General features: G+C 41.0%; 2 protein-coding genes across 4 annotated transcripts in view; one reads left to right on the top strand and one right to left on the bottom strand.

Moving 5' to 3' along the window:
- The window catches only part of LOC131887558 (band 7 protein AGAP004871-like), a 44,697-nt gene that overhangs the window by 5,016 nt on the left and 14,794 nt on the right, over positions 1–24,887 (top strand). The gene's annotated exons all lie outside the window — the stretch shown is intronic.
- Positions 11,549–13,332, bottom strand: LOC131887561 (uncharacterized). The gene is made up of 3 exons (XM_059236176.1): positions 13,102–13,332; positions 12,596–12,714; positions 11,549–12,466 (listed from the first exon to the last, which is right to left on the bottom strand). Exons 1-3 carry the CDS (start codon positions 13,206–13,208, stop codon positions 12,306–12,308), a joined length of 387 nt encoding a protein of 128 aa, XP_059092159.1. The 5' UTR covers positions 13,209–13,332; the 3' UTR covers positions 11,549–12,305.

The following is a 24,887-nucleotide window of genomic DNA, read 5'->3' as shown; positions in this document are numbered from 1 at the left end:
AAAAAAATCAATTGCCACCTAAAACATACCTCAAATTTATAAAAAATCGAAATCATCAAATCCATGAGTTGCAATTTCAGATCAAAGTTCTTGAGCATATTTACCCAGCAGACACTTAACTGCCAAAAGCTAAATTGGTCCAGTTTCTCCCAAAATTGGGTTCAACATGATAAGTAAGTTTTTCGTCTTAAAGTGCCGGGAATTACGTTCGCAGTAGCGGTAACGAAGTCTGAAAAAAAAATGCTCTGCTAACCATTTATCATTCTTTATTGCGACAAAATTGTCATTGGACTATTGGTAGATTTCCAGGTTTACATGATGATATTTGTTCCCTACTATGGTGTCTTCTCTGTAGAAGTTTTGGGTTAGGCACTGGCTAATCTAATGGCAATGATTAGTTAAAATATCAAATACAATAATCTCAGACACTCAAACGAATTATTTTTGTTGCCTTGCGCGATGCTGTATCAACTCAAAATGATATAATGGGCCACTTTTTTAAAGTGACTTAATATATCAGTTTGTGGTAATATGGCATACTACAAGGCAACGAAAATGATTTTTATAAGCACGTGAGATCAAAAATGCATTTTATATAATTTTGAATGAACGTCAAAGTACTGTCAAGGCATTTGGTAGCCAATTTTGACAAGAACTGTTACATTCAAATGGAAAGAACTAAGTAGCTGCTTTGTATATGATAATGAAATTCATACTGAAATTACAACTTACAGATTTGCCGATTCTTATTGTCTATATTTTTTGCCTGATGTGCCATCAGGCGATTAAGGTGGTAATTTATATTCTTTTGCGAGTCAAACAACATTTTTAATAAAATAAAAATTGTTTCTCATGATTTGTTAACATGAAAAAGCACATATAAAAGTCTTGAAAGCATTGCTTAAGGTTATCTAATAGCATTCAGTATTGTGTGAAGTTCCATGAGAAAATTCAATGTCATTTTGCTCAGGAGTTACCCTAAAAATTGTGGATTACCAAGCGTCTACTTTCAAGCCTAGTTATGGTCTTGAAAAAATGACCACTTTGGCTTTGAGCAGAAATATAAGAGAGCTTTGATAACCGGTTTTCTTTTCCATGATGTCCAAATCTTTCAGACATACTTATCTGCCAACTTCTTTGATTTCAACCTCAAAATGTAAGGCTAGCAGCCATGGTGTTTTGGTAGAGGCACAGAGTTACCAGAGCCGTCTTTCTCGGGCAACCTCGGACAAAGTTTTCGAGGATAATTGACCTGGTCTGACGTGTACGTTTCGCACACCTGACTCTGGTCGAAGAGAAGGACCATCAAGCAAGAAAAACTTTGTCATCATCATATTGAAAATAGGCACTGAGTGTTTTTCGTATATCAACATGAAGTTTTTCGCGAATCTGTTGCAAGCTATTCCGACCTACATTGAACTCAGGTCAACGTTGAGAGGTGCTTCAACCATAATTTGGGCACAGCCTTTTTGCTCCCATCAGCTACACCTTTTGTCCAGCAAATTGGGCAGTACATCGGACCCGTGTAAATCTTTGGGTAGAGGATGCTTTTCAATTGGCCATGCCTGGTTCGAGCCCGGGTAACCCAGCCCAAGCTCCTTTTTACGATCTTGATCACAGCCTGAGTTGCTCCTTTTACAGCTTAAATTGGCGAACCTGCGTCCATTCCCTTGGTTGAGGTAAAAGTTAGCTATGGTGACGGAGGTGGAATATCCCTTAATTGGGACACCCATCATAACATGGCAGACCGAACAAGAGGGCTGCCATCTGACTCCGTAATAAACAAACCTCAAAATGACCAATTTATCCGAGGAATATTTTGGTCTATAAATAAAAACATGTTAAAGAATGCGTCAAATCATTGGCATTTGATTCATTCAAAATTACGAACAAAATGATCTCACTTCATTGGGCTGAGAATGAATGAAGGGTCAGCTTCGCAAAAAACTGTTTAAAGCGCCAATATACAGTCGAGGTAACCCCGACATCTCTGGAGGTCAGCCTGAACTGAGACTTGCTCCTTCCGTTTCCGTTGAGTGTTTCCACCATCTTGATGAACTTACCATCTCAGCCCCATCATAACCACATTAACGTTCTGTTTTATACACTTCAAAGAACTGGTTTGTGCATGGTCCAGGCGCTTTCGTCAGTTTACCCTTTGGTTGCACTGTTTTGGGTGGGTCGACAAATGTGCCGTTTGATCCACCCCAAAAGTTAGCCCAAGTGCCAGACCAAAAAAGCGCTCGGACAACTTGCTCAAACCTGTTTAATGTAAGGTGTGAAAAGAATGCGTTTGCATGGCAAAGGGTTGCATATGACTGCGTGTCTAGCATTTCAATCTTAGATAACTACATATACTTTCTTATATTTTGTTTTCTATGGTCCCAATCAGCAAACCTGTCTACCTTCGAGAGTCTGCCTAACTGGTCTCATTCAGTGAAAAAAAAGCGATTGCGAGATCAAAGGTGCCAAGCAGGGCCAGGAAACTTTTTTTTGAATTAAGAATGGCGGGCCAATTTCTATGGGGATAACACTGAATTGTCAAAGTGTAAATATGAGTTTATCATAAAATTTGACTTTGGACCAACGTGTAGGAAACTAGCATGACAAATGGCTGATATAATAGTATGATTAGTATGATCAGTCCAGATTGCACAAAGATGCGTAGGTTTTCTAATCTAACTGTTCTTAAACGAGCTTGATCAGCTCAAATTTGGGAATGAATCTCTCTAACCTTTAAATAACGAAAATGGATAGGAACTCATCTTCAGATATTCAGGGGGATGGTTTGCTCGCTCGGCTAAACTGTTGAAGTGAGCGAACGAATTCTTGAGATTGATATGGAAGAAGGTAAATGGAATTTCTGCGGAGAACTGGAATAAGGCCGTCCATTTTTTGCTAATGGCTCTTTTCAACGCAGATTTCCTTGCAAATCAAAAAAATGGGCTTGGTGTAACCTGAAAGACTCGAGTTGTCTCTGAGAGTCATTTTTAAGGCTTGCGAGTCTTATTTTTGGGTCGAAAGAAATAGAAATTGTGTGACTATTTTGCCACTTTATTTATGATTTAAAAATATAAAACACAAAAATATGCGAAATGCTCGCGAGCAATCGCTAAAACACTTCAGCTTCAGAAGATTGCAACCGTAGAGCATTGGTAGAGAATCCATTTTCCATCATACATCAATGGGTTCAATCCCGGGATGGTAGCATCTTGGTTTTTTGTGTTAATTGAAGTATCAGATAGTTTCCTGCGTTAATAGCTCGAAGGGGAGAACATTCCCCAAGGAAAGTTAAGAATTTATGATCAATGTCATAACGGACCTGGAGTTTCCTTTCATGGGGACACCTCTATGATCAGATACCAGGCAAAGTGAGAGAGCGGCCATCTGACTCCTTAACAAACCAACAAGCACTTGAATCGAATTTCTGTTTGAGCCTGTCTGACTCAAGTCATTTTTGGACTTGCTTGCACCCCTCTTACATCATCTGTTGAATCTGGGATTAACATAGAATTCAGGGAAACTGGCAGACCCTGTAAGTAAAAAAAAACCATCAATAAGTATTGAAGCATTCAAAGATAGAAAACCAACGAATTGTTGTCAGGGTTGCCTTACTTACGTACTTTTATCTTACAGCAAGTTCATACTTTTCAAGATCATTTCGAACCTCAGATGAAACATCATGAATAGGAAGGATCCTAGACCAGAGGCAGTTGTAATGTTACCTACTATTTTTTTGTTGATTTTGCCCAACTTATACATCATTGGTTTTTATTTAGTTGAATCTCTTTTCACACCAAGCGTCGTCTCTTTTTTGAGGAAATATAGCTATGCCTGAGTACGCAATGTTTGAATAATGTGAATATTTTTTGGTTTATAATCCGAACCGAGAGAGATTAAGGCCTGACTGACCAATGGGCCTGTTATAGCCCTTGATTGTGATTGTTAATTTTTCGTTTGGATTGAATTTCACTAAAGCGTATGAGATCGCTTAAAAATTGCCAGAATTAAGCATTTTTACGTGTTCTAGCAAGAATTTGAGGGCCTTTTAATTTGGCTTGGAAGCACGGAATTTCAATTTTGCGGGAGTTGGGGGATTTGCAAGGCAGAAAGAGGGATATACCCTTTGTCTTGTCTAAGAGGCCTTTGTGGGATTTTAGACATCACCAGGTTTCAAGGCTGCCGAGAAATTTCTGTCTCCAGAAGAGGCGTTACAAACTGCATGGAGCTGACGAACAACACAACCGGCATGAAATGAATTTATGGCCCAGAAAGAGATTAAGCCCTGTCGTCTTCTTGAGCTGACCAAAGTCAAAGAGGCGAGGAATGGAGTTATCTTGGATCTGATCTGCATACTCAAGAAGCCGTGGGCCTTTAGGGATCTAGAACTTATTCAAGATGGCACATATAGACCCTAAACACAACAACGTTCCATAGTGTACGTACTGCACATACAGTTACGGAAGTTCGTTCGTCCGGTAAAGCGAAACAAAGAGGTTGTGGCCCAAACACTTTCTTCCACGGGAACAAAGCCATCCCCAAGGTCTCTTGCATTTCCAACAAATTTCATCCCTCCGACACATTTGACTGGCCAAGTGTGTCCTAAGGATCACTAGCAAAAGCACAACCAACGACTCGATGATTCCCAAAGGCTTGACTCCCATTCGTAATAATTTTCACTCCGGAACTAAGCTGAAATTCCAACCAATATCCAAATTGGTTGAACGTGTTCGATGCACTTTTTCTAGTGCGTTCGCCTTGGTCTAGATTTGGGTTCTCCTTTTTCGAGTGGTAATGAGTTCATGGCCGTATTTAGCACATGCATACGTCACTCGGGACTCGAGGAAGATGGATGTCATTTGTATTTGCCAGGCGGAGTAGTATTCTCTAGCGAAATAGCGATATTCCTATTCTTATCACTGATTGCTCGGTCAGACAAAGAGTTCTGCATCCGGAGCATCTGATTGTTGTCGAACCCTTTGGTGTGTTCTACATCTAGGATCATTCGACCAAAAGTGTGATATGCCAATTGAATTAGCTCCGCCAATGATGCTAAGTAACCAAACCGCTTGTAGTACAGTATTATTTGTCATATCTTAGGGAGGAGACTCGACTTTAGTCATAAATGCATTATAGAAATTTTAATAATAGTGATTAAAAATCGTGATTAGGCATGTCCTAAAGTCCCAGCAATGTTGTAAGGATGGCGCATAATTTGCCCATCCCTACCAAATTGTGGTTGCTTTTGAATGTTCTCGTGCTAATGCCTCTATCCACCCTATTCTTTCGCAAATGGTCAGATGTACGCACTGTATTTGGTCATGTCTTGCATATCACATCATTATAAGAGTGAGAAGGATTCGGGTTCCATAAGAGTGAGAAGGATTCGGGTTCCAACCCTCCGTGAGCCTTTTCGTGGCTAACCCATCACGTCCAATCTCATATTGCCTTATTGTAATTGGAATAGGAACCATTCCCAGCTCTGATCTATTCCAAAGTTGCCTGAGGAACGTGTTCCTCGGGGATACGTATCCCGGAGAATAGAATAGTAAGTACAATTTTGCTTCAGTGGAATTCTTTTCTCGCCGAAGCCGAAGAGCCGAATAAAATGAGAATAAGCTCAAAGAGAGAGACACGGCTGGGGATCTTCAATTTATTTGTCATGGTGTCTGCCCTCCAGAAGGACCAAAGATGTCCCGGGACTGACGCGACACCCGCACAAGAAAGCGAGACTGCATTAATGCCTGCTCTCACTGATTTCAAAATGAGATCTGCCGCCTGGAATGGCCGTCCAACCTCTTCTACCAATACTGATTTTATGGCAATGCAAGTTTCCAAAACTTTTCTCAATCAGGTCTCTCTTGGAGCAGGGTAGGCAACAGCTTCGATAGTCATCTATCAAATCTCGGGCCAAAAATTGGTCTCCTCTTTTCGCCCTAGCGCCTTCGACCCATTGATTGTTTCTTTCCTGGAGAAATTGAGCAGTGCTGTACTTGCTCCTTACCCTTTACTTGTTCTTCATTCTCTACGGATCATACCATGAACGGTGGAAGATTGCGTTACTAGTGCTATTGAGTACATGTTGTTATGTTGTTCTCTTGGGTGGAACAAATCTGGGACAGAAGAGGTACGAAAGAAGATATGGCTGAACGTTTTGGGTCAGTCGGTGGGGAGGGCCTCCGGGAAAGAGGAGGTCCGGGGAAGGAAACAATTTATTTTTGCATATACATCCCGTATGCTATCCTCAAGTGAGAAACGTCAGGCCAAATGGAACCAAGTGAGGTCTCATCTGCCCAGGCATTTCCTGGCTCTATTTGTGCCAAAGGGTGAAGCTCGGCCTACAATACAATGATGGAACGTTAGCGCAATTCCAGCCGTCAACTTCGCACTGCAGTCAAGTGAAGAATAGACCTTCAACCTTCAACTCCGAACCTTCAACCTTGGGACTCTTGACAGATCTGTTATTTTTATTATCTGGGTTCGTAAAAGGAATCTAGTCCAAGAGTTGAGTTCAAAGAATGGCAGCCGAAGCTTCCAATTAGGTCGCACCGTGCATGCACGTAAAAGACATCTGTCATTTGCTCTCTTCTGATCTCAGATGCCTGTAGAACACGATTTCACTGATTTCAAAACGTGATGAATATGAAAGAATTATGGGGATCAATTGGGCTTCAGGCAAAACTCTCAAGTGTAATCTGAAAAGAACAATGTTCAAATCGATTTCAAATTCGCTGGGTATTGATCCGACGACTCGAGTACTCCCTCAGGTGCAAATGCTCAAGATGATTCATAATCTTTAACACCTATTATAGGCTAAGGTGAATTAGGTTTATCGATGATAGCCGACCATTACCTTGATTACAGAGACCTTTATATGCATTCCTGACATGTTCAATCTCCAACGGAAAAAAAACCATTTTATGAGTAGACCTCGAAACAAATCAAAATCTGGCTAAGACTATTAAAACATTTACTGCCATTTTGGCCTGAATTTTTTAATGGGTCAATTATTATTTTCATCCGATTTTTTAGCAATTACATAATATAAAATTCAAATCCCTTATTTTTGTCTAAGAATGTCATCAAAAAATGGGAGTTGGCTAAAGTTGAGCTACCCATACCTGTCATCTTGGGTTTGATCCAAACCAAAAGCCAAAATCATTTAGCGAACAAAAGAGTCCTAAGCAGTGCGGAAAAGAAGAGAATGAATTGCATTCCATATCAATTGAATAGGTGTCATAATGTCAAGTTTTGCATGAAAGAAATTGAAATTTCTTGAGAATAGACTGAAAGAACTCAATGTAAAGTTTACTAAATGCAGTTGTGTGCCAAGTTTTTTTTGTAACAGAAAAAAACGCAGTAATGAAGGCAACCTTTTTGGCATAGTAACAACTTTTTTCGTTTCTTTGCTACGTTTTCCGTACTTTCCCAACTTCAAAAAAGGTAGCTCCTTTCCGAGGTCTAGCAATGACTGATGAACATGGTAAGAAAAGGCAACAATTTTCAAAAAGCCATTGCCAATTGAAAATTAAGCATTACAAAAGAAAATGAAAATTGACCATTATATTTAAGTGCTTGTAGGAGATGGTTGTAGTGCAGTTGATTAACGCGCGACCGAGCTATGCTCGGGTTCATAGGTTCGATCCTAGGTCTCCCCTCCCCCCTACAGTGGATCATCGCCTCGAATGGCGGACCCTGAACCCTGAACCCTACATGGGACAGGATATATATATATATATATATATATATACTGAACACATTGTAAAACTATTGTGATCCAATGAGAATGAGAATCTCGCAATAAAGACTTTTATATATTTTGTCTCATGATCCCGGTGAGATCTAATGATGGTAACCCTTATTCGAAAGTAAAAAGAACAATTCCAAGCCTCTACATGTGCGTATCCAGGGGTCAATTCATCAAAGTCAACGTCTTCTTCCACTTGGTCGGGCTTTTTGGCCCTTTGGGAATAGGCCTGACTTGGCATCTGGTCTATACGCCTGTAAGCCTGAAAACAGAGTCAATTCCGTCCATACAGATTGACTGATTTGCCCATTGCCTAACCACATTATTGAGGCAATACAAAAGAATCTGTCGAACGATGGACTGGAAACATACTTGGTCTTCATGGAGAGATGATGCCTGGTTGTCGGACAATTTGCAAGATAAATTACCACTCAAATTCGTGCTTCTTTTAAACTGGATTACAATCTCGTGCATTTTTAAAATGCTTGAATTCATGTAGCGTGTTTCAGAACAAATTTGAGAAACACATGCGAACATTGGCAGATAAGTTGTTTTCTTGCATAAGTTCTCGTCCAGGGAGTTCATTTTCCACTCATTCACCGTTGACTTTCAGACTGTCAACCCCACGTTCCTGTTGGGATTGACTGTGTACTGTTCCAAGATGTTTGTATTGTGGGGTTGAGGGAAAGCACTCCATTGCAATGGCGAGTGGGGCTTGTTCTGGCGTTTTCTTGAATATGGCTCGATGATTGCCTCTTGTGACAAAGAGCTTGAATGAGAAGAACCTCCATTCCTCATTGGCCTTGAGGTGTTGGTTGATTGTTCCAAAGTGGTAGCCAGGCGTGAGAGGATTGAGACCATCCGCCTCCAAATCTTGTCCAATGGCGACCAATTGATTGGGTGGGTGGCTAGCATGCCATGTGGCATGTAATTACATGCTGTGTCATCAGCCAAAGACCAATTGGAAATAAGATCAATTCTTCTCGATAGTCCCACATCCTGACAGTCTCATTGTGCCCTGCCAAATCTTGCCCTATCTCCATGGAAAAGCGGTCTGCTAGAAACCTGAATTCCTCCCTCGTGGACCCCGCTAGTCAGCGCCTGGATCGATTTTGAATAGACCAAATGTTGGACCAATTCTAGACACCAGAATGACCGATTCAAGGCTAGTGAGGCGGGCCTGTGATACGATGCTTGGCCTGCGTCTCAAGATCAAGGTCCGTTTTCTTGGGCAGAATGGAGGCCTTGACAGAATGATCGGTCCAAATTGACGAAGGCATTCACGCTGCAAGTTTGCTTAGGCCACAGAGGAGATCTAGAAAAGACTCACTCAATCTAACATCCCAAGAGGAAGGTCGTCTGTGCTGGGAACAGATCTTGCATCTCGCGTACTCTGGGACTGTTCTATTGTGACGGGTAGACTTACCGTGCAAGGACCTCTGACAGAGATCGCTTGTTAATGGAATGGCTTAAGCTCCAACTTCAAAGTTCTCTTTAATTGAAAGCTCGTTACTTTGTCACACGATTGTAGGATACTTCCAGTTGTGTTCAGGTGTCATATTAGCTTGAATACATCTGAGCAAACGAAGAAACCTCACACAACGTACATTTGATGGCTGAGAAATCTAGTTCTTAATCATCAAAAGAATCAATTTACCACATTTTTGCATCTTTTGCTACTCTCAATTTGTGCGCGATCATGGAACAACGAGACCTTCAAATGTTGGAAAAGCGAACCATATCCTATTTCCAGAGGTCGATTCGCGTATGGAAAGCAGAAATGACGACAACTTGTATTGACAGCTCGGATTTGAAGATGACATCTTGAGCTGGTTCTCGAACTGGCCCGGAAGGGAATCCCAAGGTCTCTACTTGGGGATTGATTAGAATGACATGGTGCAGACACAATCGTGATGAGCCAGTCTAATGCTCGGATGCTACCTATCAGGACAAAGGGCTCCCTTGGGACCACTTGGTCCCTTAAATATTTAAACGCTTGGCTTGGCACCACGAAGGAAAGCAGGTTCTTCCAACAGAAACCCTTTAGGCTTCATAGAACAAAGTTTATCCAAGACAGTTGGGTAAAACAAAGCGTCAGAAACAGGTGGGGAAATATATCATAATTTTCCTTTTCCAATGAGATTTAGGGCATTCTCCAATACTACATATTTCTTGCGCCTGTCACTACCTCAAACTCGTGAAATCTTTCATCCACTTCCTTGAACTTGTCCTTGAGAATGGGAAATGCTAAGAGCGACGACCATAACGTACGCAATTCGCCTTGTTTCTCTATTCCATTTAGCATCTCAAAAATACGAATGTATACTGCTCACATCTTGTCATTTAGTACTCATGGCGCTGTTGCGCAAAGTTAGTTTAATTAAATTCATCCTTAATGAAGAAACAAAACCTTCGCTCTTGGTTGGTTGATGATTATTAAATAAGCTTTTAATCTAAATGGTTTCTTCCTTGGATTACCAAGAAAAAGAGTTTGAGGTCTGCTGAGACGGAGTCTGCAGAGCCTCTTTTGTTCTTAAACAGTAAAGATATCGAAGCCAAATGTGAAGCAATAAACATTCGTACAAACCTAGGGCTTGAGTCATTGGCGTCATGATATTCCAACTTATTCGGGCTTTTGAATATACAAATACGTATTAGTATTTGTTTTATCAAATATTGGGGGCTAAAATTGAAGTCAGTTTTCAGTATTTGAGAGTTGACAAGCAGCAAAAATGAGGTACGCCCATTCATTCACCACGGTCGGTGAACTGGCCCTTTCACGCAGTTGTTGCCCATTTGTTTCAAGCTTAGCATCTATTTGCTGTTCCACTAATCCTCATTGACAGACTTCCAGGAGGATGGATGAATCGTGCTCGTACGGTGGTTCTCCGAGTTCTCTTGAAGTTTCAAACTGTTCAAGTGGAAAGACTTTGGTTAACGTCAGTTTGAAAGGTAGCTACTAAGTGGTCCTTCAAAGAGCTTACCAAATTGGGTCAGCATCAAAACTACTTACATAGGACGATCGGCTTGGCTTACACAAGTGTGCTCACCAATTTACTCAACCCCTCCTTTGAACTAATTTCTTCTTTACCAATCAGCCCTAGATCTTGTGTTTTTTTCCAAGCCTTGGTTTTTAAAAAGTTCGTTCTGATCACGAGATTACTTTGTAAGTAATATGGAGGATGAAAATTTTAGTTACATTATTATCTATAATCTTAGACCATTTCTTCCTTCACGTTTGGCTACTGTTTTCACGATTTTTTTCTTCCATGGACTTCGCCTTTTAATTGCGAATTCCCAAACCAGCAAAATAATGGATCTGTAATGCATTTCTTACATAATATGCAAAGCTAAATACCTAGATGATTTATTCACAGTTGATCACGTAATGATCCATCCGGTGGGAAGACCACCAATTACTTGGTTGTCTTTGCCTGTCCTCACAAGGGACGCATTCCTCGTTACCATAGTGCCTATCTTTTCGACATGCTGTGTTTCTTTGTCAAGGCCAAAAGACATTAGAATGGTCGTCTGTATAACAGCCTTGACGATATTCATCTTTAATATGCAAGGATGACTTCGTCTTTTCCCTCCAGACTGATTCTCGGGTTCCAGATCGAAATTTACTGCCCAATCCCTCTCCAAGAAACTTCAATGCTCAAGAACCTGAAAGTTATTGCACAATAGCTCTCTGGCTTTTGATCGAGACTTGAGAGCAATTGCCAATCAAAGTTTCATTAGGAACTCAACAGACATATCTTCGACACTCAAAAGATAGTGTGTACCACAAACACAATAAAGAAAATATCAAATATTGCAGCACACCCTGAAGTATAGCAAATCCTGTTGAAGAGAGTTTTCTGAAAGCGTTCAGTGAATCTGGAATTTTGGCTGGTTGTTTTCATTGCCATCGTTGAGCTTTTACCTACGTACTTCCCGGAAAGACGACCGCTTCTAAATGAAGAAAGTTGCTCAAATCAATAGATCCTACTGGCTAAAAAAGACCACGGAGAAGTAACGGTTTGATGGTCGAGATTGTCAATGCCGATTGTTGACCGAGACCGCCAAGGACTGACTTCTTCCGTCTTCTATGTACATTAAGAGTGAACATCCATTGTGGAATGAGATGGACCGAGTAACAGCAGAGCCTGGAGACAATTTATCCCAATATGCTGCCACTTACCGCTCCAAATGACGTTAATGAAGTCTACTGCCTTGAGGGATCCTTTTGGTGGACGACGTAAAGAAATAAGACCAGCTTTGCGTTCCCAACGCCATTCTTTGTCATGATTGCCAAACCATTGAAGTCGATGGATTAGGGAGACCTTTTTCTTACCAAGTTTCTCTTTTGTCAACACTATCTCAAATACTGTACCAACCGTATTGTTTGCGTTTACACAAAATGGAATCTTCGGAATGTACGTAATGTAATCTCGAGTGAAGTGTACGCTCAGGAAATCCCTCTATCCCTCTTTGAGGAGGAGGAACTTTGTCTAAATAGTCAACACCCCTTCTCCTCTTCCTCCTCCTCCCTTGCCCTTGGTCAGAGTCAAAATGATTATTGCCATTTGAGAGAGGTTTCATTTACTGGAGAGGCCATTTCTCCCCTGTCTCTTGCTCCACCGCAAATCCTGACCAAGTTACTGGAAAGTTTTCGCATTGAATGCTCATCGGGAGAAAACTTGCCACGCCTCTGTTGTCGGTCGGTCGGTCGAAGCCCTAAATGGAGAAAGGTGGTTTATGGTTACAAGTGGGTCTGACTGTCGAGTAAAAATGAGGGTATCTTTTGGCTTCTTCCGGGACAGCAGATTTTTTAACAGAAATGAAACAAATTCATTTGGTTGTTACGGGTGTCATGCTTGCATTTAATCACAGTGGACCCATTGTTCGTATGGAAGCTGGAAAGGAAGTCTGTGGAAGCCTTCAACCCTTTTGACGGAGAGCTAAATTGATCCTGGATTAGCGACCTTGAACAAAGGAAAAAATTAACAAGATTAATGTGAAAGTTGGCTCTACTTGCCGACTATGAGGTCCGAACCTTCGTCGTAGCAATGCAAAAAAGCTCGGCAAAAAGACTCCTTATGTTAGAAGAAACACATTGCTTGTGTACGATTGCACTTCATACTTAAGTAAAGGGGTTCCCCCTCTTATGTTTAGATCTTCAGATTGGTCTTCTCAAAGAGTTTTTCAATACAACCATGATAAGAGCTCACATATCCTGACACTAATGAACCATATCGGGTGGTTTATTTGCCTAATGCGCTCCATCTGCCCACGCTCCTTTGGCCGAAACAAATTTTAATCATCAAGGGTATTCAATAAATACGACCCTGGCCTTGGAGTTTACGACTTACCGCAGTCCATGTCCGCTCGTTGCAATGAATTTCAAACAAGCCCAAAATTCGTGACTTGGATGGAAACTCCAGGAGGAGCCTCTTCTGACGATTAACGAGACGTTCATTTTGACCGAGTTCCATGGAAATGAGATTGTACCTCAAGACCATTGGGACATCACTTTCAATTCTACGCTGAACTGTCTTTGGCCGAGAATCCAAGGAGCGAGACTGATAGTCAAGCGAGAAAGACCGAGCGAGAGTTCAAGAGCGGGAAAAAAAGGAAGATTTCCCGCGCGCGCCAAAATACAAACGAAATGGTCCAGTTCGAAGGGGAGGCGAGAAGATTCTCCACGTGGCTTTCGTTGATGCAAGTTTGGTGTGCGAGATAGTTCCAAGATAATTATAAAAAAGAATGTGAACTCATTGCCATCTGCGAAGAGCTCTTGAGGAAACTTTTGACGTGTTGTTGATAAAGAAGGGGCCTTCAAAATGCAAAACAAACACATGGTAGAGGAAGGTAAGATCCTATATGTGGGAATGGCTATTATGGAAACCAGAGTTGTGGTTGTCACTCGGGAGATTTTGAATTCAAGGTAGTTGTCAAAAAGCTCTGGAGTTTTTTGATGTTTGCTTGTCTTTTGAGGTGGTACATGAAATTAAAGTCTGCTTGTCAAACCGCACAGGCCCTTTCTCTGTCGGGTAGTGTGTGGAATTCTGAATTTTGAGTTTTGAATTTAGATTGCCGAATTCTTCACACAAATTCAGCGCGTTGCGGGTGTGCATGCCTCGGTGTGTGTACACAAGAGTTGTCTATGTCTCATTCTGGATCCATTTGCATATTTCATCAAGCATAAAATTCATTTTCCTGTCCCAACCTTTTGACACGGCTCCATTCTCTTTCAAACTGACTCACATCAGTCAAAATCTCCTTTCTGCAAACATTGAGCAAAAGAGCATCGAGCACCTATACTCTGTGTTTGGCACACTTCGATGACATCTTACCCTTTCTCTTTGACCCCATTTGAGCCTCATCTATGCAACACTGTCAGGCAAGCTTAAATGAGAATTAAGGATGCATGGGAGTAGCAGAGGTTCCCATTAATATGGAGTGAACATTCCCAAAAGACCCCAACCCTTAGATAACTTTTGCTCTCCAATCCATTTCTGGGTGTCCAAGATGGTCCTTTGTTAAAAACAGGGTCAGATTTCCTACTCTGGATCAATGAATTTCTCAATGCGTCAGGTTTCAATCACAAACATTATCACTACTTATCAAGTTTTTTTCTGTTATTAGATTAATGCTTTTTGCTCATGGTTTTACCATTGGTATTGGGCAAACAAAGTGGAAAATTCCAACATTGTCAGATTACTTTGACTTCCCTTATGGCAATTAACTTTTAACCAGTAGGCTTTTTGATTACTAAAACATCTGTACGTACTTCAAGTCCTACCATTCGTAATGACAATTCCATGTACCGGAATATAATCCATATTTCAAATCTTGTCACCAACCTTAATCAAGAATAAGTTTCTGGGCAGCTCAACTTCAAAAGGGCAAAAATGACCATAGTGTATCCGGTTATGATAATACTGTACTTATTGGGGAGACGTACAGTCACAATCGATTTGCGCCATATCATTTATTTTACAACTCTAGCAATTCAGTGACTCCTTGAAAGCAATAACGTTCATTATTCCGTAAATATTGAGGCTTTGTTATGGCAGCTCATTTTTTCGTCAAATCAGAATGTACGTATAATAGCAAGCAGAAACTTTAAAAACTGAAGCCGTAACACTGAAGCATGAAGCAGAGGAAGAAGAAAAAAATAACGCGTTAACGAGCTTTCTTTGGCAAGCCACCGGATGAAGAAGCCATGTCAATTGACATACCGGTGCCTCCTAAAGTGGCACAGTGGATTGCTCCTTCCGAGAAGTGCCGAGTAAATATAGGATGCAAAAACTAAGCTCAGTGTCGAGTTTCCGAATATTTGCATAACAATCACAGCTCTTGAGCGTTCTCCCACGTTCACACAATGGTTCATGCCATGTTCCACGAGTTCCATTGACAGTGCTCCACGCCCCCACCTTCTGGCACTGCATTTCTCACATACTACCAACATGGCTGAGAAATCCTCCACTTCCAAATATCCCAGCGATGAGCACGGAGAGCTATTTCAGCTGGTTAGTTGGCAAGGGAAATCCACTTGATAGTTGGTTAATGAAGTCATTCCGGTTGTTCTAAATGAACACGACGCAGATGTTCCCTCTGCGGGGTGGTTTTTATGCCTCCTTTTTCAAGGACCATGCCGGAAATCAGCCTTAGATAAAGAGAATATCAGAGCCGGCTGAAGGAGCCATCTTCGTGCTCGTCTGGAGCCGACCGAAATATGACCGTGAAAAGGTTGATGTGGTTGGTTGCCTCAGTTAACCAGCCAGATTTATTGCTGTCCCGAAAAGTGCTCAAGATCATGCAAAAGTCCTCCCCGTCCGTCCCAAACCCAACAAATCGCTGCAGAACAATAACGGAAACTGTGCCTTGACATCCAATAAATCCGAAAACAGAACAGGAGCACCGTGAGAAAGACCACCACACAACCAAGTTGTCTGTTTGAAGATTTTGGCAGACGACAAGCCAACCGAACATCCCATCTATGTCTGTTCCTTCCAATTGCTGTACACTACATACTATAGGTCGTTGTAATTTATGTGAGGAGCCATTTCTTGGGATTGGCATGGGACACAACTTTAACTTTTCGCTGGTGGAAAGTACGTAATTCTAGACGAAGACAGTTTGATTCTTTGTGAATTACAACATCTGGAGTGGCCAACCGGTCGTCCTGGCTTTCGTGTGATAGCTTTCTTGTCAATGACAAAGATAAACACACTTGGTGTGGTTGGCCGTGCCATTACTAAACATGTCGAATGAAGGCCTGTCCTTCAGTACAAGCATTTCATGTGGAACATTTATTTGAAAGTTAATTAACGCCGTCAACACCACAACATAGATAGATCCCTATGAATGAAGGCTGTTTCCATCAGATGTAGCACAATTCGAAGGGGAATGATCACGCCATGGAAAGCAGTAATAACATCGGATTCGTTTCCTTCCTACTTTTTACTCTGATGGAACAGAGTGAAGAAGTTCTGCTATTCTCACATGATACTCAATTTGGAGAGGACAGGGAAATTGCCGAGGATGAGGGGTTAGTAGTTAGTTAGTTAGTAAGTAGTGTTGACAGAGTGCACGTTCGAACCAGCTGGACCAATGAATTCAAAATGACATGCTCATTACATGGATGTGTCCCCGAGCTTGTTAGCTTGACAGCCAGTTTCATCACTCTCCAATGAAATCCAGACTGATGGACCAACAAATTCGGAGCTCCAAAACTGCATCTGGCCTTCAGGCATGAGCAACATGAAAATGAAGAAGAAAAAAACCCGCTCAGTTCCCAAGGGATTTCTAAGCCTTTGCATCCTTAAGCTTTCATCATGAACTTCATATTTTTCTATTCAGGCCATTCAAAATGATAAGAAAAACCGTCGCTGAATTCACTCAAGTCATGGAGCATTGGATCTGAGCCGATACTATAGTACTCAAGAGCCTTGCGCAAAATCACGGGTCTTTTAGCTTATCCGACCAAGAGGAGCCATAATGGACAATCTCCCCCTTTCCATATTTATTGCTTACACTTGATATCACATGAAGCGAACACGCTTAAGGTTTCTGGGAGGTTGTCGAAACAGGGTTGCCACATAAATCTCGCAGGAGATGGCCGTTCGATCAGAGACACTAATATGCACTGGTGGTGAGCGGTCCTGCTTTGAGAGGAGACGGTAAATCTTATGTGATCTGTGGAACAAAGCAGATATCAACAGCTCCTTTGGGGGTTGAAAGGAGCTTGGGCTTTACAATCACTTTCTCCGTTCTCTCCTTGCACCTTTAGATATGGCTCCTCAAAACGTGAGAAAATCTTGCCCGGGCATCCTAAAGAAATTGTTTTGGCCTACTTTCGTGCCTTAATATGACATAAAAGCTCATTTTCACTGAGATCTAAGAATCAAATCCTGAAAAGGAAAAAGAGTCAGGAGGGATTCAACACTGAGAGAAAGCTTATTTATTTACGTTGGTGGTTCTTACTTTTGTATCGAAATAAAACCGTCTTTGTTACACCAAGTAAGTTGTCAGTAGGTAAGCACTTCCCTTTCCATGAAAACCAAGGATGATCCGCAACCGCTATTCGCTATCCAAGCAAGCGCCTCAATTTCCTCTTCAGATTTGATTTCAGTAAGAAAGTTTGCAACAAGCTTTGCAACAACTCAAATAGCACAATGAGCGTTCCATAGGCAAGCACCTAAAGCGACACATACGCATTACACACCACACCAAGGATGTCATGCGCCCCAAAGATAAGGGGGGGATCGAGAAAAGAGGGTAATGGGGAAAAACAGGTTGTCAGGACAAGGGTTAAACTACCCACTCTAATGCGCAATTTCCCCCTGTTTGAATGAGTCCCTCCCCGTCTCACGCCTCCCTGTCTTCGTTGGTCCGTGGTTGCTTTTTCGAGTGTGAGAAGGTCCATTTCGTACAGAGAAAGACAACGGAAAAGGGTTGAAAGAGTGAACGGAAGCTGGACTAGTTAAGACATTAAGCAGTCTATGCTCCTCCTCAGAGGTGTAGGAATTGCTTTGTACATTATTCCCCGCCTTACTCTCCGAGTGAAAGTTGGCCAAGTCCCTCTGGTCGGTGAAGATACAACGGGAGTAAAAACTTTGGCACTGGGAAGATAAGTAGTGTCGAGTAAAACCAGGGATGTGAGTGCGTGGTTTTTGAGGCAATGTCCCTTCGTGGGGATCTTTATTCTCTTTGGCGTCTCTAACCGCAAGGTGATTGAAATGTAATCACACTTTCTTTGCGGAGCGTCAACACAATTGCGGGCACAGGTTGTAAAGCGACAAAAAGTCCCTTTTCTCCCCTCTAAACGACCCATAGATCAGGTCGCCAAGTTGGAAACCCATTTCACAAGTTGAAAGACCTTGCACTAATGACACGACACAGAGTGGAGGACCTTGAGTCGTGTTTTTGTAGCCCAGCCAGAAAAGAGCCCTCAGTGAATACTGTCGAAAGAGGTTGGACAAAGAGCTCAAGAGAATATAAGAGATAGAGAGAGAGAGGAAAAAAGAGAGCCACTCCAGTTAAACTTTTGTAAGAGACTCACTCTTCGTTGGTTAGAAGGTGCCAGAAAAATCTCATTCCTGAGTGGAACGTCGGGGGACCAGATTCTGCGGCCTTTAATGTGGAACACCTCGGTAGGACATCTCGCTTACCGTAGCCAATAGATCCTCCTTCTTCAAATTTATGAAATTTGGGATACAATCTAAAACAAACCATGAGTTTCAGAGATCTTCATTTTCATTTTGCCAAGTGCTTGAGTTTAGTTAATGCGTGTTTCACACATCAAATGTTGTTGTAAATGGACGTGATGAGCGACTAAGGGCTAACATTTTCTTCGGCACTGCTCCAGTCTCGTTTCTTTTTTCCAAGCCCACATAACTTTGTGGACTGTCATATTTGTTCAATAATTTAGGATTTGGCTCAGCTTTGCGAGTGTGTGATCGAAATAAATCAACCTTCTCGCTCCAATCACACAAGGCCCCCTCCCTCAAATGTCAAAGATCGGAGAGCATGGAAAACTCGAGCGAACCCACGGTCTCGGCGGTCACTTTAACTACTTATCCTGCCTAGTCATCAAAAGTCAAGGCTGCCTATCCCTCAGTATACCTTTCAATTGAAGGGGACAACTTTGGTGGGGCTGCTCTCGTGTGGACCAACGGGAGGAAATGGTCCCACATGGGGATCAAGGCTTTTGTACCTCTCCCTGTCTCTTACTTCAGGCCCTCTGGCTTCCTTGGGGAAGGCCTAGCGATCTAAGTTTGAGAACAAACAATGGCACAGTCAAGTTTGGCTAATGCGCCCCCCAAAGTGAGCGAGATGAAAGTCGCTCAAGTTTTTGAGACCAACTACCACCCACTTCATGTCAAAGTGTGCAAAAGCCTCTTGGTCAAAAAGCCCGTACCACAATAAAACTTTCGTCCTTTTTCCACTATCAACGAACGTGAGAGTTCACTCGCATCTCGTGGGGACGACGCTCTTTTTCCGGGCCAAAGGCCGATAGACATCCAGCACTCGTAGAGTTTGCTAAATGAAAAGATAACTTGCCAAATTGACCTTGAGCTCTTGTTCTTCAATTAAAAGGCTATCAACGCATTACTCCGAACCAAAGGAACACAAGTGAGCTGATTGGGCAGAATGATATGATGGAATGTAGTAATTACCCAAAGGCTCTGAGTTATGTATGAAGAACCTTGGCGGCAATTGGAAGAAAAATAAAGTTCAAATTGAGTGAAGATTTGCCAACGTGTAAAGTAAAGACAGACTCAGGGCTAGAGATCGACCGGAAGTCCGATCAACGGGAAACTTTCCTTGGCGCCAGAAAAAAGGATGTCAAATCAAACATGGTTTATTCTCAATGCCAAAGTTAAGAATGGAACTTGGCCGGAACTCGACAAAGTTGACTTGATTCCATCCAATGAACTTATTCACAGAGAATTGCTCGTAAGATGAATTTGACTATGAAGCTACGAGAGGGGGGTATGACGGAAATCTGGAATCTTTGTAGGTTCCTATTCCTCAAGAAGCTTCTTATCTTCTTGGGTGCAGAAATTGGAATCCAATATGAAATATTGGATCTTCATTGGAAACAATACAAAGTTTATCTGGAACTCAAAGCCCAATGAATTCCAAATCGGTCAGTCAGACTAGGGCTCTGTAGTAGAAGAGTACGAGCATGAAAAGCGACCTCTGACGGGTGCAGCCTTCAAGAACCAAGAAGCCGTTGTTTGTAACAAATGAACCCGTAGTAGTTTTAGGTGATATGGCGTGCTCTTTTCCTACCGACGATTTTTTTGTCCACGGTTTCTTGGATCTTGGAGGCTGCGCCCGTCAGAAGTCGCTTTTCATGCTCGTACTCTTCTACTAGAGAGCCCTAAGTCAGACATAGATGGCTGAGTTTACAAAAAAGTCACACAAAGTAGACTTCGTACCTTATTTTCAAGAACCCATTTATCAATAAAATTTTCTTCAATAGCATTAGTTAAAATCTACTAGTTCTAAAGAAATGATGGCCAATCATTTTGTCCTAGAACGACGAGATTCATAGCCGTTCTAAAAGCATATGCAGTCATAGTTACAATATTTAAGGATAAATCAGGAATGGCTTCATGTTTAAGATCCCTCCCCTGTCGATGAAGTGTTTGCCAACCCATGAACCACTGGAATATGGACGGGGATGGTAAGGTTGAAAATTAGCAACTCCAATTCGAATCAATGAATGGAATTCTTCTTCAAATGAGGCTGGCCCCAGATCCCTGCGATTGCGTATTTCAAATGTCAGCTCAATCAAACGACTGGGTCAAAAGTTATGCCCTCTCAAAGTGCAGTACATAACAGAGCACAGAATGAATGACTTAGCCCTCTTCTGGTAATCAATTACCACAAGAGGGCTAGTTCGTTCATTCATTGAAGAGCTTTGTAGTGCCTTTTGAGACGGCATAACTTTTGATCCAGTCGCTCGATCAAGCTGAAAATTGAAATGAGTAATTGTTGTAGTATGGGATCATTCTCATTTGAAGAAGAACATGATGCGTTAACTCAATCGCGAAAAGCTAATTCCCAAACCAAGCGTCCCCGTCCATATTCCAGTTGTTCATGGCCAACCAAACTACAAATTGGAAAGTCAGAGAAGTGATCGGTTTTGGACTCTGGAATGTGATTTTCTCTGAAAGGAATCTGAGAAAAAAAAAGGAATTAAATTGAAATTGAGGGGAACTGGGGTTCATTTTACATTTAAGTATTGGTTTGACCCTAGTGTTATTTGTATTCGTGCCTAGATCAATCTTGAAGACATGACTTTTCTTCAAGTGGAAAAGTGTATGGTGTTTGACGACCACATTGTACAATATCGATTGAAACGCTTGTAAATGGGAGCAATAAAAATGGTCCTGATTGAATACTGTAGAATTAAATGTCTTGTTCTGCTGAGATGCACACCCTCCACTTTCACAACGAACATCGAAAAGCACTCGACTATTTTCAAAATCCTTGATTCTTTGCTTCATTGAACACATTTCCAACTTCATAACAAGACCTTCAAAGTCGATAGCGACAAGCACCTAAAAGAGCTTCTCTCCATCCAATTTCATAAAAAGACTCTTGTCGAGAGAATTTTTGCACTTCCGCGAACATGAGCCCAAATGATTAATGGCTATTTGCTACAAAAGGCTTGAAGCCCTCATCTCAGCTTCGAACACGTCTCGAATACCAAGTGAAAGATGTCTCGTGTGGACATTTCAAAGTCACAAATCGACAGCTTCACAAAGTTTCACACTGCTCCTGTTCGTTTGTTCTAATTCAAATACGAAGAGAGGGCCACATTCCACTTTTATACGTCAAGGTCGTCTGAAACATGGAATGAGCTCTTTTGTGTCTCCCTACATGAAACGTTCCGGAGTAAATTCGCACAACCATGAGCAAATTAACATAAAACGAGCCAAAACCATTAGATGAGACCAAACCATTCTGTCAGAGAGTGTGAAGGCTGGCACAGATTGAGAATGTCGGTCTAGATTCGTTCCCCAACCCTTTGGTCTCATCTATTTTGATGATTTTGAAGACCGGTCAGCTCCGTGGGAGAATCAGAGGACCTTTTAGATTGTAGAACGACCTCTTTTGAGAGTACATTAAATGGCCTCGGAAACAGACACAAGGTTGGGAATGACAAACTCTACATTAGCGAGTTGGCCCTGGAGGAGTTTTGATCCCTGTTGGAACGTTTCATGGTCTTCCCAATCCTTGTTATGTTAACCTTGGAGGGCTTTGTTGGCAATTCTTTTGTGTGAACCCGGTCTAAAAGCCACCTTCAAATGTGGATTAACATGTTCAATGCTTGAGGTAAAACATTTCCACACATTGCATGGGAGGTTCAAACCCTAGATATTCAGATACCATAAGACTCAACATCGGCAGATTTGATAAGTGGAAGAATGGGCTTTTCAAAAGAAACCTGGTTTGAGACTTTGGGTTCCAAATCATACTTTTGTTGGTACAGGAACTTGAATTTCATTGATAAATGCTTTGTCAAGGAGTTGTCAAGGCTAAGGTTTGAATAAAACATTGGTAAACCAATATTTACCATGATGACTTATTCATTACCAGAATACCAATTGTCACTAATGTCCCAACTGCCTAACGACTAGGCAAACACTTACCAATTAGGCATGTGAATTGGCGAGACACCGCTCAAAATTACCACCGAAAAAAAGACAGCTGGGGCATTCCACGTCAAGTGAGCACATTTTTTGACGAAATCGCGGCAAGTCAACTCTGATTTTGCTAAATTTTGGCACACTGGTTTGTTGACATTCAAAAACGTTACAAAACAAGTTTCAGGTGCCTAGGCCAACCAGAGTGTATTCTAGGGCCATGTCCATTTTGAATAGCCATAACTCCGGATGTAGTAATCCAACTGACATGAATTTTGAATCAAAATGCTCCTGGGACAATAGCCTTTTGATAGAACTGTTTCAAGCAAATGCATCAATTGAAATTCGGCTTTTAATGGCCTTATTTGTCCTTTGACCTTTCCAAAAGCCCAGTTCGGATTTTCTCAACTTTTTGCGTGTGGATAGTCCTATGTCTATTCTTTATATGTTGCAAAAACAAAAATGGGATCTCCATGAGTTTAGATTTGGTAAAGAAATTTGTGAGCTTAGGTCATCTATTTTCACACCTTAGCTGTGCTCTCAGGCAACCTTTTGCAGGGATGAAGTCTCAAAACTGAAAATCAAGGCATTGAAAATTCAAAATAAATACATTTATTCATCAAATTTGTGCTATAATTTTATGCAAAGATATTCAGAAGGGCTTCGTGATTAATTAGTCGCTTTTTTCAGCTTTGGTGTGTAGAAATGATTTGATTTATTATTACAAATGCCAAGATCCGGACAGGGCATTTCCTGGGAAGTCAGGGCTGGTTTTTACCCTCAAAGCTTTCTTTTTATTCTGAAAAAGTGCTGCAAAATCAACTTTGTCACAATTAGGTTTTAGCTTCAGTTTTTGTTTTTGCCAAGGTTTTTCTGCAATGTCGTAGACAATATACTGTATGTCGTTGCTTTCTATTCCCTTGGTGGTGGGAGGAAATTTGCGATTTTTGAAAATAATTGCTACACATATTTAAAACTTTGACAATGGAATGACTGTACATTTCGGGAAATTAATGGTGGATAGAAACTACATGTTTATTTGCACTGCTTGAGAAATGGTGGCTGGCTTTCACCCCGGAAGCAGAACTTGAGTGCAAATGAAATGTCTTCATCCTCAAGGACATTCTAATAGATTTTAATTTTCAGAAATTGAGGATTATTCCATTGCTAATACATCAGATATATGCTATTATTTTTGTTTTCATTATGCCCAGAGTGTCTGTGACGGAAAAGTCACAATCACTAAAAGCAAATTTGCATCACTTGAAAGTTCGAAGTACGAAAGTACGAAAGAGCTGAACCGAGGAAGCATTTGCAGACCTGTGGCAATTACTTCATAGCTTTGATGAATTAAAATTAAAAATATATGGGTTTGAAATGTAATTAATTACATTGACAAATACATAGGTTTTATACGTACCTAATCACAATTACAAATACATGGGTTTAAAATGTGATTGATTACTATTACGTTATTTTCAAACTAGTTCACTTACAATTACTTTTCAGTTGCAAATCAATTACTTTCAATTTCATTTTTTTTCCTCTTGTACAAAAAACTATAAGTCATTTGCAAATGTTTCACGGATCTCGGTTTTTTTTGCAATTCTCCCTTGAGGTTTTGTATGAAATTGTTGTGTGGTTTTGACGGGATTAGAGTTCATTGTTTGAATGGTGCTATTGATGCTTCAACCCACTTCAAGTTTTCTTAAAAAAATGGTTTGACAACAGGCATTTCAAGACCTCTTGTCATGCTACGTTTGCATTTGGAAATGCAAAGAAAATTGTCTGTATTTATTTCTTTTTAAATAATGCCTTTGGAACTTGATGAGATAGATTTGTCTGAAGCCTATCAAAAACCCAGGCAGAAAACGGTTGGAAATAAAAGGTTTTGTGCGCTGATTGGTCCAAACATAATTAATTATAGTTACGAATACGGTTTGAAGTGCAATTATTAATCGCAATTACATTTACAAATACATAGGTTTGAAGTGATATCAATAAAAATAAAATTCATAAGAATTTAATTGCAATTAGAATTGCAACATAGGTCTGCCGGTTAATCCAGCCCTCTGGATTTTTTTTCCACATACGAACCATTTTTGTAGCAATCTAGTTACGTATTAATGACTACATAAAACTTGAGCCTTGAGCCTTGTTACGGTCAGACACTTTGATATAACGATATAACTTTGAAACGAACCCCCTCACAATCAATTGGCATTAAATAGAAAAAGGGGACAACTTTCCTCCTCTTCTATATTCCATATGTCAAGCAACCACAATTTGTCACGTTAGGCTGCAAAGCTCCAATTTTTTAGCGTGATTTAGGTTATTGATCATGTGTCTAGGAATTGGTCCTGGCTTCTAAAACATGTTCGAAGTCAAGGCAATGTTTCATTTAAAAGTGTCTCTTTCGCTATTGGACTCCATAAAATAACTTATGATTATTTTGGACTTCAAAAATAACATGAATGCCTCGATCG

Source organism: Tigriopus californicus, chromosome 10, assembly GCF_007210705.1.
Source record: "Tigriopus californicus strain San Diego chromosome 10, Tcal_SD_v2.1, whole genome shotgun sequence".
Taxonomy (NCBI): Eukaryota; Metazoa; Arthropoda; class Copepoda; order Harpacticoida; family Harpacticidae; genus Tigriopus; species Tigriopus californicus.
The sequence above is the reverse complement of the archived record's forward strand: the minus strand, read 5'-3'. Positions and strand labels throughout refer to the sequence as shown.